This window comes from Aedes aegypti, chromosome 2 (genome assembly GCF_002204515.2).
Source record: "Aedes aegypti strain LVP_AGWG chromosome 2, AaegL5.0 Primary Assembly, whole genome shotgun sequence".
Lineage (NCBI taxonomy): Eukaryota > Metazoa > Arthropoda > Insecta > Diptera > Culicidae > Aedes > Aedes aegypti.
Window position 1 is genome coordinate 145,019,899 of NC_035108.1, and position 18,769 is coordinate 145,038,667.

General features: G+C 38.3%; 1 protein-coding gene and 1 pseudogene across 1 annotated transcript; both read right to left on the bottom strand.

The window, feature by feature from the left end:
• Positions 1–586: 586 nt before the first annotated feature.
• Positions 587–11,119, bottom strand: LOC5576043 (presequence protease, mitochondrial). Its single transcript, XM_001662323.2, has 3 exons — positions 10,970–11,119; positions 10,004–10,881; positions 587–2,803 (listed from the first exon to the last, which is right to left on the bottom strand). Exons 2-3 carry the CDS (start codon positions 10,873–10,875, stop codon positions 649–651), a joined length of 3,027 nt encoding a protein of 1,008 aa, XP_001662373.2. The 5' UTR covers positions 10,876–10,881; positions 10,970–11,119; the 3' UTR covers positions 587–648.
• A 1,438-nt stretch (positions 11,120–12,557) lies between these two features.
• On the bottom strand, positions 12,558–13,091 carry LOC110675141 (annotated as a pseudogene).
• Between the last annotated feature and the right edge of the window lie 5,678 nt (positions 13,092–18,769).

Consider the following 18,769-nt stretch of genomic DNA (forward strand, 5'->3'; position numbering starts at 1 on the left):
CCGAGGAGAAAAAAAAACAATAAAAACTCGAAAGGAATACATGGAAGTTTCGAAGAAATTAAAAAAAAAAATTTATGGAATTTCCCGGAGATACTCCTGAAAATTATTTGGATAATTCATGTAGAAATCACTGGAACAAGTTCGGAATCCTGGATGTACGCTTGAACGAATTCCAAGAGGAGTTCCTGAAGAACTTTTTGTTAGAAGTAGGTATTTGGAAGAGTTAAATCCTGAAGAGAATTTCAGAAAAATATAGGCGATCTGGGCGAAATTGTAAGAACATTAGGCGATTTTTTTTTTCAAGAACATTTGGCGATACCTGAAAAAAATCTGGAGAGATCTTTACAGAAATTCCAAGTTAAATTTCTTGGAGATGTTTAATTCATATCATAGGATATGATAAAACGTTCCATAAAAAGTATAAGGAGTTCACTCCAATGTGTTCCTATAATGATGATAGTAAAAATGAATCCTATTTATTTTATTTCCTCACGACTTCACCACCGGAATTTGCAAGTTAGGGCTGTGATACATTTCTAACATCGTTGGTACATCGCACTAACTCCCTTAAGCCAACACATAAACATAATTTGTAAATCTGTAATATCTATTTAAATTTCCAACAACTATACATAATCAATAGCAAATTTATAACGCAAACACCGTCCACTTTTCGCCCTCCTTCTTAACGCTGTCGTTTTCCGGTCCCAAAACGCTCTTTCCGACCACCTCGACGGCTCCCGGTTTCAAATACCTTTCATTGACCTGTGTTAGCTGAGCCTTGCTGACTGCCAGCACCGCATCTCGATGCTTATTGAAACGCTCGTCACTGATACCTTGCCGGAAAAGATCCATTCCTCGATCGATGGGTGCAATCGGGACGTCCAGCTGCTGCAGCACTCCCAACTTCGCTTCGAACAGCGTCTGATCGTCCAGCTTGGCTAGATTGTCAACGGTCCACTGGTAGGCCTGATCGAAAACGTCCAACGTTCCCCTGGAGTTTGGATCTCTGTAACTGAAGAAGTTGAACAGTCCGTCGGTGGTGATTTTTGCTCCTGCTCCGTAAGCACCATTCTGTTCTCGCACGACCGGCAGCAAATATTTCGACGAAAGAAACTTGGCAAGGACTTTGAGGGGCGCATAGTCCGGATGAGAGTACGGCACGGTGACTATCGATTTGGCGCAGTAGTTGACCGGGATGTTCATAACCGTTTGGCGACATGATGCATCCAGGTTCTTGGAAATGTTCCACGTAGTTTCCGAGGCTCGTGGAGGAATGCTCCCAATAAATTTCTCATACTGCGAAAGTGTCTTGGCTTCGCTTTTTGTATCGTAGTTCAATGCGCATCGTAGGCTAGACTTTTTGAACAAAGTTTCGGCTACGAAGCGTAACTTCTCGAGAATCTGCTCGGGAGAATTGTTCTTCGTCAGATTCTTCATAAATGCGATGTGTTCAATACCCATGAGTTGCTCCTTCAGCTTGCCCGATTCAGTAACCAATCCGTTGGCATTTTGCATGGCATACATATGGCCCGATTGTGCGATTCCAACCGATAAATCTGACATGTAATTTTCAAGCAGCATTTCGAATCGACCCACATCTGAGAGGTCAATTTCGTTGAAGATGTCACTCAGTATTTCGAACATATCCGGAACGTTTTTCTCAAGTGCATACGATCCGACCAAAACTCCAAACTCATAACGACCATTATCGTCGATGCTCTCGGTCAGATGAGTGCTAAAACTAATTCCAGCCGTTTTTGAGCTAATCACTTGATCCAAATCACGATAGTTCATTTTTTTAGTACCGAACTGGTTGATCACAGCATTGAACAAGGGAAGCAAAAGTTTCTGTTCCTCTGTGAGTTCTTTGGCATCCAGAATACCTCGGAAGTAAGTCACACCATTCGTATCGACTCGTACTGTTTGTCTCGGAACATTAAGAATCAATTTAGATGAGATATCGTCCTTTTCTGATGAATTTCGAATTTCTTCCAGTTTTAAGCAAGGCAGCACATCCGTGTTTGGGACCGATTTTTGTTCCTCGGATAACTGAACTCCTTCTTTGAAAATCCTCTCTCGATCGTCCTTCGATAATTTCTCGGTTTTTCCAACCAAATTCAGCCTTTCACTCTCATTGAACTTCCTATCGTATTGCTCATCTGGCGACATGGTCATGGTTAATCGATGGGTGTTGTGCCGGAAATAGTACTCAACCTTCTTTTGCAGGTACTTCGGGTCTCGTGCTAGGTTGCCTCTCAATTGTTGAACCAGTTCGCTCACATTCATCGATTTGATCAGGTCTCCATTGTGGTTCCACAAAGGTGTCAAATTAAACAACAATCCTAAGCCGAACTTTGTCGACTGATGCTTCATCTGTAGCTCAATATGGTGCAACACACTTTCAAGGTGGTTTTGCTCAAATCCTTTCTCAATGACTTCGTCGATTGTTTGCTCAAAAATCTTCTGAACCTTCCCAAAGTCTTCCGCGGGAAGATCTTGCAGTCCCACGACAAACATCGTATCACGAATGTGAGGATCGTACCCGGTTAGCTGGTTGTATCCACCGGAGAGATTTGGTTCTATCAAGCTCTTGTAAAAGTACGAATTCGGGCCCTTGACTAACAGCTCCGTCAAAATGTACATCAGGAAAGATTCGTATACGTCGGTAATATCCGCTGTTAGATATCCTATCGCGATTTGGTTTTGCCGTTCCAGTGGTGCTCCCATGTTATCGAAACGGCTCTGGATGTGGCTTTGCACGGGCTTAGTCCATCGCTTCTGTTGAGGTATAACACTATAACTGAAATGGTAGATAAAATTAGAAAAATACTTTTACAATTCAAGGGCTGGTAGCAAAAAAGGAACTTTAGGGACCGAACTGAAATCAGATTAAAGTTGTCACAAGAATTTTTATACAAAAAAAAAGCCAATACAGAAGTGAAGATGGATGAAAATGTGATTTATTTCGAGTTGTAGACAACAGATTACCCCCGGATCTTATGGAAAAAATGAGGCTGTCGGCAATAATCGCACTGACATGAGAAGTTCGTAGCGTTGTAAAAACGTTTATGTCCGATAACATTACAAGAGAAATGCGCTAACGGCTTAGATTAATACGAAATACGAAACATCTCTTATTGATCAGAATTACATCAGAAACTAATACAGACATTTGCTCAAAGAATTCATTATGAACGGCCTTTTTAAAGAATTTCGCACTGAATTCGAATTACATTTGAGAATTCAACCTGTTTTTTAAGGATAACCACAGAAATTACTCCAGAGACTTCACCACGAATTACTTCGAGAATTCCCTCAGTTTTTTTTTACGGATAGAGATGTGAGGATGTAATGAAGTGGAAATATATTATCTATCCAATTAGCTTTGCACTATAAGCAGGTTTAGAGAAATATACCTAAGCGTGGAAAATAAGAAACAAACAATGTCAGTTTCTGATAGGAATAGTCAGAAATCAGTGGGAGAAAGGTCTCTGGTGAACAAATGCAGAGAACCTAAAACAAGATTCTGACGGAAATGGGCAGTACCGCAAAGTACCCTAATTCAGCGCATCGCCTAATTTGTCGAAATTTAAAAAAAAATTGGTCTTTTCCCATATCGCTATCTGTATATGATTGTAATTATACACTACAATAGCACTTGAAATTATCATTACCAATCATTTCCAATTTATTGGAAATATTCCAAATTGCGCAGAGTTAAGGTCTTAAGTGCGCTGAATTACGACACTTTACGATAATCGTCGAATAAAACTGGTCTCTGATTATACATTTGGACGAATGGAAAAGAGATGTATCAGAATAGATTGAAATGGCAAACTTTAAGCAAGATGATTTATTAAGTTTTTAAGACAATTCCATGTTATATAATAAAGCAAAATTTTGTTTTGTTTGACTAATAGCTCAATAAACTACTGCAATATGCATACAATTCCTTGTTCAACATGAAAATTCCGGAAATATTGATGAAGATATATTGCTGTGTGCGTTTCAAATGCAAATATCAAATGCGGGAACACCAAATGCGGAAAGATTTTTCACAAGAAATGCGGTGTCAAAGATAGATATTTCTTGCTAGGACGGCGATGATTTTTATAATCGTTGCTACTTGTCCTTTGATTGTTTTGTGTTACCGCATTTGGAGGACGATTAGTCAAGGTTTGCATCTCAAATGCAAACAGCAATAAAAGTGTCGTGCAAGGTCGATTAAATTGTAGGGTCTCTAATTACAGGTGAGCCAACTCATCCATGATTTTTTGACTGCTGAGTTGCGTTATTGACAACTCACGCATGAAAAATCTCAGGCGTGAGTTATGAGAAATTGAGTTTTTCACAATACTGGTTTTTTCAATAGTTTGACCCTTAGGTCATTTATTTCGATGATTGATGAGACAAATGAGCGCATCAATTTATTCCAATAATTAATGAGCTAATCGTACCTACTAATTCGGTTTAGCTGTTCGTCGAAAATCGGTGCTACCATGGGAAAGAGAGGTTTAACATTAACCATCTCATATCATGTTAGCTGAGATCAACATTCAATTGCTTTTAATCGTGGAATATGCTTACAATAACGATATATGATGCAATGTAAATCTTGTCGTGGGCCCGGAGGAAAATCTTGTAATAACTTAGTTTAGTATTCAATTTTAAACCTTCACTGTATTTATTTATTTATTTAGGTTTACATCAACAGACTATGTATGGTCCCAATGATATTAAAAAAAATACTTTCAAATAATATAAAAAAAACTTTAAATTGTTTGACTCCGACTTACAGGACGGCTCAACATCGAATGATCTCAAAATTTTATTATCAGATGAGAGAAGCTTAAATGTGGTGAGTATAAACTACACTTATTTAAATTTCATTACTGAATCCGAATAATTTGAACGTAGACTTGAGTTTTATCAATCATAACACAACTCAAAAATATACATGATGATTTGTACTTTAAACCTTGTAGCGTAGATTACTAGGCGTTCCAATACTCAAAGATAAAAAATGTTTGATTTGAATAAAATGATCATATTCTCCGTGACCGCTTCTAGGGGTCAAAATTAACGTGAGAAGCAGACAAGTACGTCAGAAAGTATAAAGCATGCCTACTTAATTAATAATATTATCTTTTCTTAAGAGATTTTCAGCCGAAGGCTGACTCATCTCAGCCTCATGCCTAATTTGATCACGTTTTAAAACCCACCATTAACTCAGTCGAGGAGTTCTTCAAATCGATAATGATGCCACACATTTTGCTTTGAGTTGAATATAGGCCTTTTCATGTGACAGGTCCGTCTATGCATTTGTTTACATCGGTGGATGACCGGTGCTAACACGGGCCTGTCATTTTCATAGAAGAGCTGTCAAAGAGCTTCCGGATCAGCTGATTTGAAACGTCATGTGAAAAGGCCTATTTATTTGAGTTGCGGCTACGGCACCATAATTAGTCATTCAAAGTTATAATGACCCTCTATTAGACCAAATGATAAGTTGGCTAAATCATCGGAATAAACAAAAAAAGTTGCGTTATCTGAATCAGTCAGTAATACATATTGCTAAGAATTAAGGATGCATTGACCCAATTATGTCCAGGATGAGCCTATTGCGTACATCAATTATGTATAATAAGAGTAGTAAAAGGGAGTAATGTGAGGAAGTAATGAAGTCTAAAAATATTATCTATTCAAACAACATTGCACTATAAGCAGGCTTAAAGAAATATCAGTATGGGTCACTGCACAAAAATCTTCCTCACTCTTTCACTCTTACATAAAATTTGTAAACAATAAAGCCAGTAAACGTGAAAATCCCATACTAAATCAAAACAGTGCAGAGCCCTGTGGGAACCAAGAAACGAACATTGTCAGTTAATGGTCTAATCCACGGTTGACAAAGGTGTACAATATTGATAAGGTTATATATTCCGGAAACTGACAGCTACTTGAAGACGTCATTCCTATCCATCTCGAATAGATTTGTTTAAAAAAATGGTCTAGTGATCAGATCGTATATTATACAATAGAAGTGACGTCACATATTTACAATCAAATCTGGTGCTTATACAAGTAAAGAGACTGCCTTGGCTAGTGTATGCCGTGGGTCTAATCTAGGCTCGCAAAGACGTCTCACAAGTTGGATTAAGCGCATAATGGACACATTAACCAAATACTTATTTTAAAACCATAAAAATGACAATCCCTTTCAGTTACCGTCATTTAGTTTTCAAGTTTCATATAAGTACAACGCATTCAGGTATTGAAAATCATATCCAATGCCCGAAAACCAATGTATCGAAAACCAAGAAGGCATCGTGGAAAAATCAAAATTTGCTAGGAATTTACTGCTGTGAATCGCAAGTCAGTCGTATCTGCATTTTTGTTAAAATAAAGTAAATACAGTCGCCTCTCCACATCTCGATATCGAAGGGACCATCGAGATAGGGAGAGATCGAGACATAGAACAAATTTTTAACGAATACTAGATTGAAAATCACTCATTTACCAGGAAAATTAAAAACAAACAGATGTCATTTCGTCTTTGTAACTTGTTTTGATTCTCTAAAATCTAGTCTAGTAACCTTTGATAATGGGCATATCGACACACGGAGAAAAAAATGGGAACGAAAATCACATCGAGATAGGGAGATATCGAGATATGGAGAGTGAAAATGTATGCAGAATGAAGGGACCGGAAAAATCATCGACATAGGGAGAGATATCGAGATGTGGAGAGTCTACTGTATCAGTTTTCGACATATCATCCAATCATCATTCAACCGCACTGACGAGACAACTGTTCTGTAAATGAGGAAAAAATACCAAGTCGAGTTGTCCACAACCAGTAACACCAAGTCAGTCCCACTACGAAATTCCTGTGCCTTGTAACTTAAAAATTAGCCATGTTTTGGCATTATGTGTTATTTATTTTTTTCTGAAAAATATATGAGTGAAGAGCAAATTGCGAAAGTTCCATTCAAATTGAAGCATCGTGTAATCATGTGGAAATTTTCAAATACTTTTGTATGTAAATCAAATTTATAAACTTGTCAGTCTATTTTCTCTATGCTAACTTTTTACAGGTGGGACTGATATACAATTCATGACAGTTTAGTGAACACAATATTATTAATGAGTGTTAATCGTTCTGATATGTAAACTGCCGTGAATCGCAAGTCAAACCCACCTGTAAAAAGTAGGCATTGAGAAAATGGGCTGCAAAGTTTCCAAACTCCTTATCCATATGAATATTAACCTTCCAGTCGTCGCGCGGTTCGCCACCGTCAGAACCACCACGCTGCTGTTGTGAACAAAAAGCGAGCTTTTTTCACTAGTGTTGTACAAAATACAACAGCGCGACGACTGAAGTGTTAAAAAAATCCAGAGTTACAATTAAGTTCGTTACTTTGCCCAAAAAATAGATACTTATACCGCCTTGCTTTTATACTAATTTGAAGCTAAGAAGAGTTTTAAATCCAATTTCGCAGGGCAATTAAGACAAAATATAATCTTTCATACGGTCGAGTCTGAGTCATTTGACATAAAAGACATTTGGCAAAACATTTTTTCAGCCATCTTTAATAGAAGGGTTATATGCCAAATAATCGTTATACTAAATGGCGTTATGCCATATGACCCGCTCCAAATACAGTCAAACAGTTTATAAACAATACAGATTTCATAGCGTATAAATTGACGGGGTTGGTGGTCTAATGGCTACCGCTTCTGCTTCATAAGCAGAAGGTCCTGGGCTCAATCCTAGGCCCGTCCCTTTCCTCGTACTTTGTAGTTGTATCTTTCACCTGCTTCTATCTACCACTCTTAATATATCCCAGTTGAACTACAGTGGGATTCCGTTTTTGGCATGCTCCGTTTTTGGCATGTTCCGATTTTGGCACCCCCCGATTTTGGCAACAAAATGGATCCGTTTTTGGCAACATTTTTCAATACCATTAAAATTTGTCAATTTTTGTAAATATTATCGTGTCTGTTGCTTTAGTCACTTGAATAGCATGTCAACTCCACACCGATTACATTCCATATCTCCATTTTCTTCGATGTTTACCCAAATCTCACCAACTACTAAGGACTCGTGTACGCGCTTATTTAATTCAAAATGGTCATTGGTCATACATAGGCAACGTTTCATGAGACCAATAATCTCCACCAGTATCTCATCTTAAGACCATTCTTTTTTCATAGGCATTCATATTGAGTGACCAGCCAGTAGATGATACAATAAAAAAAACACTGTTCTTCAGATTTGGAACAGCTTGTTCGAACAAAGCACCAGCACCGACATAAGAGCAACGAAAAATCTATGACTCACACAGAGTTACAATCATAAATTTTGTCTCGCTGTCTTTATTATTATGGATTTATATAAATTGCATATGTAAAAACACACCGCAATAATAGATACAAATATGTACAGCAAAATGTCGTGTATCATAATTTTTTTTAAATTTCATTGAATAACATGACAAATGCGAATACAGTCCAAACTACAATTTATTTTCAATAATACCATTGAAGAGTGCGATAAATACGACTGAGAGTGTTTTTACTTTTTGTCTGTGGTATTGGTGTGTATATTGATCTTTCTGCGTCAACTATTTAAAGCTACGTTCTCTCTTTTCTTGAGCTTGAAGATTTTGAAAAGGTTCCCAGAGGAATTTGAAGTGTGTGTGTTGTTTTCATCGGAAACTTGAGAATTTACGGCAACATCGCAGCGGGATTCCAAGATGTTAACTCATAGCAAAATCCTTAGCATGATCCTGAGAACTCTATGCGAGATCCCAAGGATGCTTGGCAAGATGCTTCAGAGCTCAAGCGTGTTTCCTGTAGGTTTCTTATGAGAACCTGAAGATTCCTATAAAGTTCTTGAGGTTTCATAACAGGATCCTGTAAATTTCAGTTGATTTCATAAGGCAGGTGTAAAACATATATCAAGCTGAATTAAAAATTATTTCAAGTAAAAAATAAATTCTACACAATTACAAGCCATTTATGTATCTTCTCATGTTCATGTTTGCCCTTTTGATACAGTCAACCATTCATTATAAAATGCTTTACTTTATCGAAAAACATAAATTGAAGGAGCAATTCTAAACTTACCGAATTTTTCAGATTTTATGCTAAAGTCCAAAAGTTAAACTGATTTTAAATGTTCATTTAATTAGAAAAAAAGGTCATGTCGTTTTGCAATACCCAGCGCTTTTGATTCGCAAATACGTCATTAAAAGAAAACATTTTTGTTTTCGTTTTCTCTCATAGTTTTAAGAAAATGTCCAGTTCTTCAATAAAAGTCACTTATGCGATTATTGGTTTTACAAGGCCCTCTTATACAAACATTATGCATAAAGCTTCTAAAATATAATTGAAGACGTTGAGGCGTAAAAACGCGACCAGAAAATCGTTTGCCAGATTTAATATTACGGAGCTATAGATACATAGCATAGTATAACCCTTCGGGAAAATGGTTCGAAGTGAACCTTTTCGAAGTCTCAACGCCTTATGATTCCATAAAAATGATGTATTAACATTGTAATGATGCTTTCAAAACCAATAGTTGAAAAATAAAATTTGAAATATGGGTTCCGATTTTGGCACGGTTCCGTTTTTGGCAACTGAAAATTTCAACTTTGTTGCCAAAAACGGAATCCCACTGTATCATAGTTCATAGCATTTGCTAGAACTCGAGACGGGTAGAAATAAACCGTTTCACTACGCTTCCATTATTTCATCATTATAGCCTTTCCTTATGCCTGATACATAGGCAGTCGGCTAACCAAACCAGCAAGCCTCTCTGCCATAAAAATTAACAGAATTTACTGCAAGCAGAAGGCAAACAGTTGGTTTAGAGACCATTTGGATTCAAAAAGAGACTGTCAATCAAAAATAGAGACTTGCATCGAAATAATAGACTGTTTTTAAAAAGTTGCCTGCTACCAGCTCTGTCGTGGCTTATTTTATAAACAATTACCTCGAATCGATCCTCTCAAAATCGCTCAAATATTTCTGGTCCACATAGTCCATCGTCTTGTCAAGGTCGAAATTTCCATAGCTATAGATCCTGGCATTACTCGGGTGGTAATATTTGCGATGGAAATTGACCAAATCATCATGGGTTAACTTCGGAATCTCCAGCGGATCTCCGCCGGAAACATACCCATACGTGTGATCCGGTAGGATCTTGTTGAAGAATTTTTGCCCAAAGACGGCCGAATTCTCCGAAAATGCTCCCTTCATTTCGTTGTACACCACTCCCTTGAACACCAGGTCCGAGTTCTTGTTTTGCAGCTCGGAATGCTCCAATCTCCATCCCTCCTGCAGGAAGTCCAAGTACTTCAAGTTCGGCCTGAATACTGCATCCAAATAGATTGATTGTAGATTTCTGTAATCCACTTCATTGGTTGAAGAGAACGGATACAGAGTGTAGTCGGGTCCGGTCATCGCATTCATAAACGTGGCCAAGCTCCGGTTCAGCATTTTGAAAAACGGATCCCTCACAGGGAAACGTTGCGATCCACACAGGACACTGTGCTCCAGAATATGTGGCAAACCAGTCGAATCGAAAGGCGTAGTCCGGAAATTAATCGAAAAAACATTGTTCGAGTCCTTGCGATCGATATGCAGATACTCCAGGCCGGTTTTTTCGTGCGAAAACATGTAAGCGGTCATGTTGAAGTCGGGAATAAACTGCGTTCTCGTGCACACGAAGCCATTGTATCGATCGCCTGGTCGGTAGCGATCCGCCGCTTTGGTGTTGGACAATATCGCCGGGTTTACTTTGGGAGCAGTAGCAAATGCTCGTCGCAGAGCCGGAAATCGGCTGCAGGAAAATTGCCCTAGCATTGCAGTCTGAAAGTTGGTTTGATAGATACCGGCGAGGGTTATGTAATATTAGTTCAAATGTTATATGGCATAAATAGGTGAATAATATACCTACCTATTCACTGAAAACCACAATTAATAGTAAACTTGTAAAGTTATAAATTATTTCAAATACAAATTGCACAATTTTTCACTAGTTTTCATAAAGTGCACTCGCACACAAAATGTTGTGGCCGTTTTTTGACAGTTCCTTCTAATTTGCGCTGCTGTTTAGCTGGGGCATGAGCCTCTGCATGCTATAAAACGTTTGACTTTTATTGTGCGCTCTGTTTTCAAGTTGCCCGTGGGAGAGAGCGAGACAGCACCAACACACGGCGCACAGTAAAAGTCATGAGAACAATAGTAGTTTACGTAACAAGTTGCAGAATGACGATTTTTACAGCACGAGTCGTACATTTGTCCAACGAGGCTTGCCGAGTTGGATAACTACGACGAGTGCTGAAAAAATCGAGTTCTGCAACGAGTTGCGTACAACATTTTTTGCAATTTCGTAGAACACCACTGAAGGGTATCAGAAATAACATCTAGATGCTTGCACCATCATTTTGCAATTTCTGAAAACAGTTGCGTAATGAGAAAGCGTTGCGTAATGAACCATTACAGCACTGGTTTCAGTTAGGTAATGACTATTCCCGCACTGCATACTTCAGTGTAGGAAAGTAGGCCGTTTCATGACAGATTGGCGTGATGAAAAACAGCCTATTACGATGAGAAATTGCAAAAAAGAATTTATGGCACGTACAAAGGCTCATTAAAGTTTGTTTGTGCTATAAAAGCGCACTTTGCACGGTAGGGAAATTGAATACAAAATGAGCCTATGCACTCATGTGAAATCCTTTCAGCGCACAACTTTGCCGAAGACCAAATTTTGATTGGACGTCACGATAAACTCCCGCGTGAAAATTTATCGTACCTGATATATTCACAAATATAACGGGAACATATTCACTATTGTTACCCCGTTACCCGTTTACTATATGTTCACTTTACATTCCAAGCCAAATGGTAAAACAACAGCCCTGTATTAGAAACTGAACCCGCATAAACAAAAACTATATCAGTACAATTTCCCGAAAGGTCCACAACCATTTGCAACAATATCTGAATGATTTTGGTTACAATGAAAAATAACAATATATCCACCATACCAAAAACGTTTTTAACAATTCGACAAACGGTAAAAAGGAAAATCACAATGTGGGGAATAGGTGGTTAAGTTATGTAACAATTTGAAAACGTCGATTTTCTCGAACAAAATTTCTCACTGTTGTTTCCAAAAGGTAGATATACTGTCCATTTTTCGGCAAAATCAATGTAAGCCTAACAGTGTTGATACATTTGAACCATATGTTTCTAAGGGAAATAAATAACTTATGCATAATTATTGGATTACGGTGCTTTATTGTATTTTTACCCTATCCTATTCTGTTATGTAATATAATGCAAGCACTAGGATAATTCTTCTCGAGGAATTTGAGAAGAAATTCTTGAAGAATCAGATGAATAGTCACGTAATTAACCTCTTCATTTTGAACTTTTTAAAGACTCGAATTAAAATAGAAAACCAGACCCGCTACCAGCCCGGCGATGATTCAATTAAAGTTAAATATCACCTCAAGTATATCTTTCATTCTTTCTGAAACTCACGAAATATCGCCTTCCAATGCATCCATGTATTGATCGATTCCCTTAAAAGAACGCATCCAGCAACAGGAAGCAGCGCTGCAATCACTCGCAATCTTCTACTTGTCGCCCTGGGCTGTAACCGTGAATGTCTTCTGGAAGGGTTTGGTAGAATTGTCCTGATAGATGACCGTTCCCGAAACCTTGATGATGATCGTCAGCTGCGAGGACACACCGTCGCCAATGATCGGCTGAGCGACCAGGGTACACGTGTTCATAATGTGTTCGAAGCGGGACAGTTCCTGGAATTACTTCTGGATGTTGTCCTTCCCGTTGGCATCATTTCCGTTCCACACCAGCAAACCGTTGTCCATGTAGAGCCGGGTCATCTGATGCCGCTTCTTGGCTAATTTTTCGTTGTGCAGTTTGGTAAATTCCTCCTTCATCTGGCAAGCGGTATCGATTTTGGTGCGCAGATCCTACGGGGATTAGGTTTGAAACATCCAACAGATTGGCGAAAGATATGTACTTACTGGGTCGATCGAAGTTGTCATTTTTCTCATGTGAATTGCTGTTTTGTAAACTTAATTTCAGTCTAACTCAACTTTTATAAATTAACTGCAAGCTTTGAACAGTTTTAATAGTAGAACACGAAGTAAACAATACAGCTTGACAGTTTTCCTTCGACGGCAATCCGACAGCGATTTTTTTCTACACTCAACGCAAGATTAAATGTCGCCTACAAATACCAACAAAATGTAACTATTTGTCGAACTGTTGAAATGTAGTTCAATGTTGTCAAATGCAAATGTGTGAGTGTGTTGCACAAATTTGAACAAAAACAATTTGCCGAATGGTGGCGGTATATTTCCACCATATCTTGCTTGAATCCATTCCCATATAATTTAACAATATCAGAGCAATATCATATATTGTTACTGATAGGTATGGGTTGATCTTAATGTTTGAAATGGTGAACAGCTTTGAAGTCCATATGGTTATACATAAAAGCAACTATTTCTGAAACATTGACAGTAACCGTTACAAGATGTTTATTATTCTTAAAGTAAGACAAACTGTATTTTGCTATGCGGGAAGTTACTGCATCAATTATGGTATAATAATGGTTGAAAAGTTTCTCGCTTGAGCTACCATACTTGAACTTAGTCTAACCATATTAGCTATTATACTCTGCTTTGGTCGGAATAAATACCCAACACTTCAAAAGAGCTAAAATATGAAATGTTGAAAATTTGCTATTACATATTAGTGATTCGCGGGGGGCATAAAGTCATTTGGCATAAAGCCGTTTGGCATAAAATAGTTTAGCTAACGGTCGTTTTGGCATAATAGTCATTTGGCATAATGGACATTTGGCATGATCATTGAAAAACGAGTTGCTATGTTTTTGGCGTTACCATTGCTAACATTCTCATATGTGATTTTCCCTTCTTTTGGTCATAGGCTGTTCTTTTTCATTACGTCTTTAAACTAGTGGTTTGCATTGTAACTACTAACATTTTCATTGACGATTTTGCCTTCTTTCCTACGTTGGCATTATAACTACTTATATTTTCATTCACGGTTTTCCCTTCTTTTGATCACCAGTAGCACTATTTAAATTTTTAATTTTTTTCTTTTATGCCAAACGTCCATTATGCCAAATGACCATTATGCGAAATGACCATTATTCCAAACGACTTTATGCCAAATGACTTTATGCCAAACAGGGTAGCCCCGTGATTCGCAACTTTTAATGTATATTTCAAACATGTTGATGTTTTATCATATCGTACTATAGAAATACTTAACTCAAATATGATACAATATACTAAGCAAAATACTCGACTACCCGCATAGAAATTTACCATAATCAAAACAGTTCCAACAGTAATGCGAACATTCGGGGTACGGTAACCGTAATCAATACGGTGCTTAAACGATTGATCAGTTATGGTAAAACAATAACCTAAGGGGCCGTCCATAAATGACGTAGCATTTTTTCACTGATTTTTTACACCCCCCTCCCCCCTCGTAGCATTTCGTCACAAATGCTTATACCCCCCCTTGGAAAATACGTAGCATATCAAGCAATCCCCCCCCCTTATATTTATTTTTATTTGTTTTCCTTAGCAATTGGGTTAAAACAAATAAAAGTGGAATTCAGAAGTTCAATAAAAATTTTGATATTAACTACTGACTGAAACGTAAGGATAATATAACGAATAAAAGTTTGATTTTTAGTAGTGCTCAAAAGTAATTTGGAAAACAGTTTTAAATAAAGTTTCCCCTGTTTAAGTTGTTGGCTACATTGTATTAATTTTGCTGTTGTTACAATAAAAACAAGTTTACAGCTGAAAATATAGAAAAATGAATAAATCTTTGATTGGATTGATGAAGCTAACAGTAACGAGATAGGGTACAATAGATTTTATAATACACACTTAGATTTTTTTACGGATTCCTGTGAAATTTCACCGAAATCTCAACAGCTGAACATTCGGTGAAAATTCACCGAACAATCTGTGAAATCGTTGGACAAAATCATAAAGAAAAACATGAAAATGGTCCGATCAAGAATTGAACTCTCGATCTACCGATCAGAAAGCAGGCTTGTTTCCACTACACCAGCTTTCACTGCTGCTAAGTGGTGTGCTAAAAGTTTAACAAAAGGAGCTCATGCCTGCCAGAGCGGCTGTTAAATGATTTCACAGAAGTTCGGTGAAAATAGTGCTTTCACCGAACTGTTCGTTGCTATTTTACAGAATTACGGTACATTTGTTTGTTTTCACGGATTTCGGTGGTAAAATAGTAGATTTCACAGATTTTGTCGGTAAAATACTAGATTTCACAGGAAAAACTTTATTTTTGTTGTTTACAGTTCATATTCGGTGATTTATTTCACAGTATACTGCGATTTATTCTAAGTGTGTAAGTTTAAAAAAATATTTCGTTTTATTAGAGAATTGTTTTTTGAATATTCGTTTTTAGGAAATAGATTTCAATGAAAATAATCAACAATATAGCTTAATTTGAAATGGATATTCGTCATTATTATCCAAATTGAAATCCATTTAGCAATTAGGTGCCAGATGTAGAAAAGATTACAGGTTCAGAAAATCTTAGCGATTATTATACAAATTATTTATCTTTATTAATATTTCAGCTTTACTTCATTATCGTCCCCATACTGAAATTGAATACTAAAAATAATCTTTCTTCATATTGAATGATAGAACATTTTCGATAACACTCGAATCTGTTGTCCAGGCTTTTCCACCAAGTTGTATTCAGGCTATTCCATCAAGAACATTGTTATTTAAAAACAAATCGATGAGTTGATTGGGTGGAAATCTTCTGCAACATTGAGAGCATAATTCACGGAATAAATATCTTGTTTAGTGTAATATTTGCCAAACCAAACAAATTGTTTTTTTTATTAAGAAATAAGCTCTTACAGAAAATATGAATAAAGCTAAAACAATCCAAGTTGTTAAAGCATTGGTTTTTAATTAATTTATTCATCTTTTAATTTGTTTATTTATAAATTAATTTATTAAGACATGCATATACTGTTCACATAATTATTTAAAGCATTAAAAATATCTGTTTGATTGTACCAGGTCCGTCCCACTCGGGTTCAGATTGGGTACCACTTCTAGTACTGCATTTCGTCCCTCGGTAGTACAAAAGGTACCCAAGTTTGACAGACCGCAGTACACTTTTCACGGCATTCTAGATTACCTTATGAGCCATAAAATTTTGGGCAACTGCAAGGGACACGGGGGTCTTTAATTTGTCTTTGATTGTACTACAGAAATTCAAAATTTTCTTAGATTTTTTTCAATCTTGTTATATGAATGTTTTGAAGCTGAATTATCATTTTATAACCCAACTTTATAAGTCAAACAAAGAAAAAAGGAGTTTGATAAAAATAATTGTATATTATTTTTTTAGCGCCTCCTATTTTACCGACGTGATTCAAAATGCTACGTCCTCTAGCTAGGACCCCTCCCTCCTCCTCGTCACACATCGTCACAAATTCGTGAAGCCCCCCCTCCCCCCTAAAAAGCTACGTCATTTATGGAGGACCCCTAATCTTACAAAATTACGTAATCATATTATTCACATGAAATTTCTTATGGTGCCCATATTTGCAAACCATAAGCAAATATATACCAACCATAATTATTACTGTTTCCGCGTGGAAGACCAAAACGACTGTCATTCGTCTTCTCTTTTCGTGACTGCTGTTGATTTTTTTTTCCTGAAGTGTTTTCATCCAGCAGCAGCGGCTGCAAATCACATTAATGTTTTCATAAACGTAAATACTGCGTAAATGGATGCTGTAAGGAAAACCCTTTGGCTGCAGCAGTATATCGAGGTAAGTTTGGGTTTATTCACAAATTTCATAACGCCGAAAATGGTAATTTTTGATACCCACCCACCCCCTCGTAACGCTTTTGTATGAATATTCTATGAATTTTGTATGAGCTGTAACATTTTGGGGACACCCACCCACCCCATTCAGCGTTATGAAATTTGTGAATAAGCCCTTTGTGCGTGAACTCCTATGATGATTGGTTTATTTCAAACAAGTTTCCCATGCCCTTTCATTGCAGCATAACTTGAAGCAGCAACCTTCATTCCAAAATTTATGTTTATTATATCGATTCGTTAGAGGAGCCGTCGAATGGAAATCTGTGGGTTAAATTTACCCATGCCAGTGTAAAAAATAAAAGAAGCCTAGTTGTGAACGTAAATTATGCAATACAAAATGCGATATGTATTGTTCCGCAATCTACGGACGCGCCTCCGTTACCAACGAACCCCCGTGAGAACTAGGCGCTACTGGCACAGATTGATGAGATCGAGAGAAATGTCAAAGGTAATAATTAATAATTAATTAATAATAATAATTATTTGGCTTTACATCAATTATCTTGATAAAGCCTCGCCAACAATATTTCGCCAATTCCCTCGGTTCATGGCCGCTTCTCTCCATCCTCGACTGTGACCCACGCTCTCCAGGTCCTGGTGTACCTGGTCAATCCACCTAGCTCGCTGCGCCCCACGCCTTCTTGTTGACCGGATTCGTGGCGAACACCATCTTTACAGGGTTGTTGTCCGGCATTCTTGCAACATGCCCTGCCCAGCGTATCCTTCCAGCTTTAGCTACCTTCACGATACTGGGTTCGCCGTAGAGTTGAGCGAGCTCGTGGTTCATCCTTCGCCGCCACACGCCGTTGTCCTGCACGCCGCCGAAGATCGTCCTTAGCACTCGACGTTCGAAAACCCCAAGAGCTTGCAAGTCCTCCTCGAGCATAGTCCACGCCTCATGCCCATAGAGGACTACCGGTCTTATGAGCGTTTTGTACATCGTGCATTTGGTGCGGGGGTGAATCTTTCTTGACCGTAGTTTCTTCTGGAGCCCATAGTAGGCACGACTTCCGCTGATGATGCGCCTCCGTATTTCCCGACTAACATTGTTGTCAGCCGTCAACAAGGATCCGAGATAGACGAACTCGTCCACCACCTCGAAGGTATCCCCGTCTATCGTAACACTGCTTCCTAGGCGGGTCCTGTCGCGCTCAGTTCCGCCAACCAGCATGTACTTTGTTTTCGACGCATTCACCATTAGCCCGACTCTTGTTGCTTCGCGTTTCAGGCGGGTGAACAAATCTGTCACCGTTTCAAATTTTCTCCCAATAATATCCATGTCGTCCGCGAAGCAAACAAATTGTCCGGATCTCGTGAAAATCGTGCCTCGACTGTTAAGTCCGGCTCTCCGCATGACACCTTCAAGCGCAATATTGAACAACAGGCACGAGAGTCCGTCGCCCTGTCGTAGTCCCCGCCGAGACGAACTGGAGTGTTCGCCCGAGATCTTCACGCAGTTTTGCACACCGTCCATCGTTGCTCTGATCAATCTTGTGAGCTTCCCGGGAAAGCTGTTCTCGTCCATGATTTTCCATAGCTCTATGCGGTCGATACTATCGTATGCCGCCTTGAAATCGATGAACAGATGGTGTGTAGGGACCTGGTACTCACGGCATTTCTGGAGGATTTGCCGCACGGAAAAGATCTGGTCCGTTGTCGAGCGGCCGTCGATGAAACCTGCTTGATAACTTCCCACGAACTCGTTTGCTATAGGTGATAGACGAACTCGTCCACCACCTCGAAGGTATCCCCGTCTATCGTAACACTGCTTCCTAGGCGGGTCCTGTCGCGC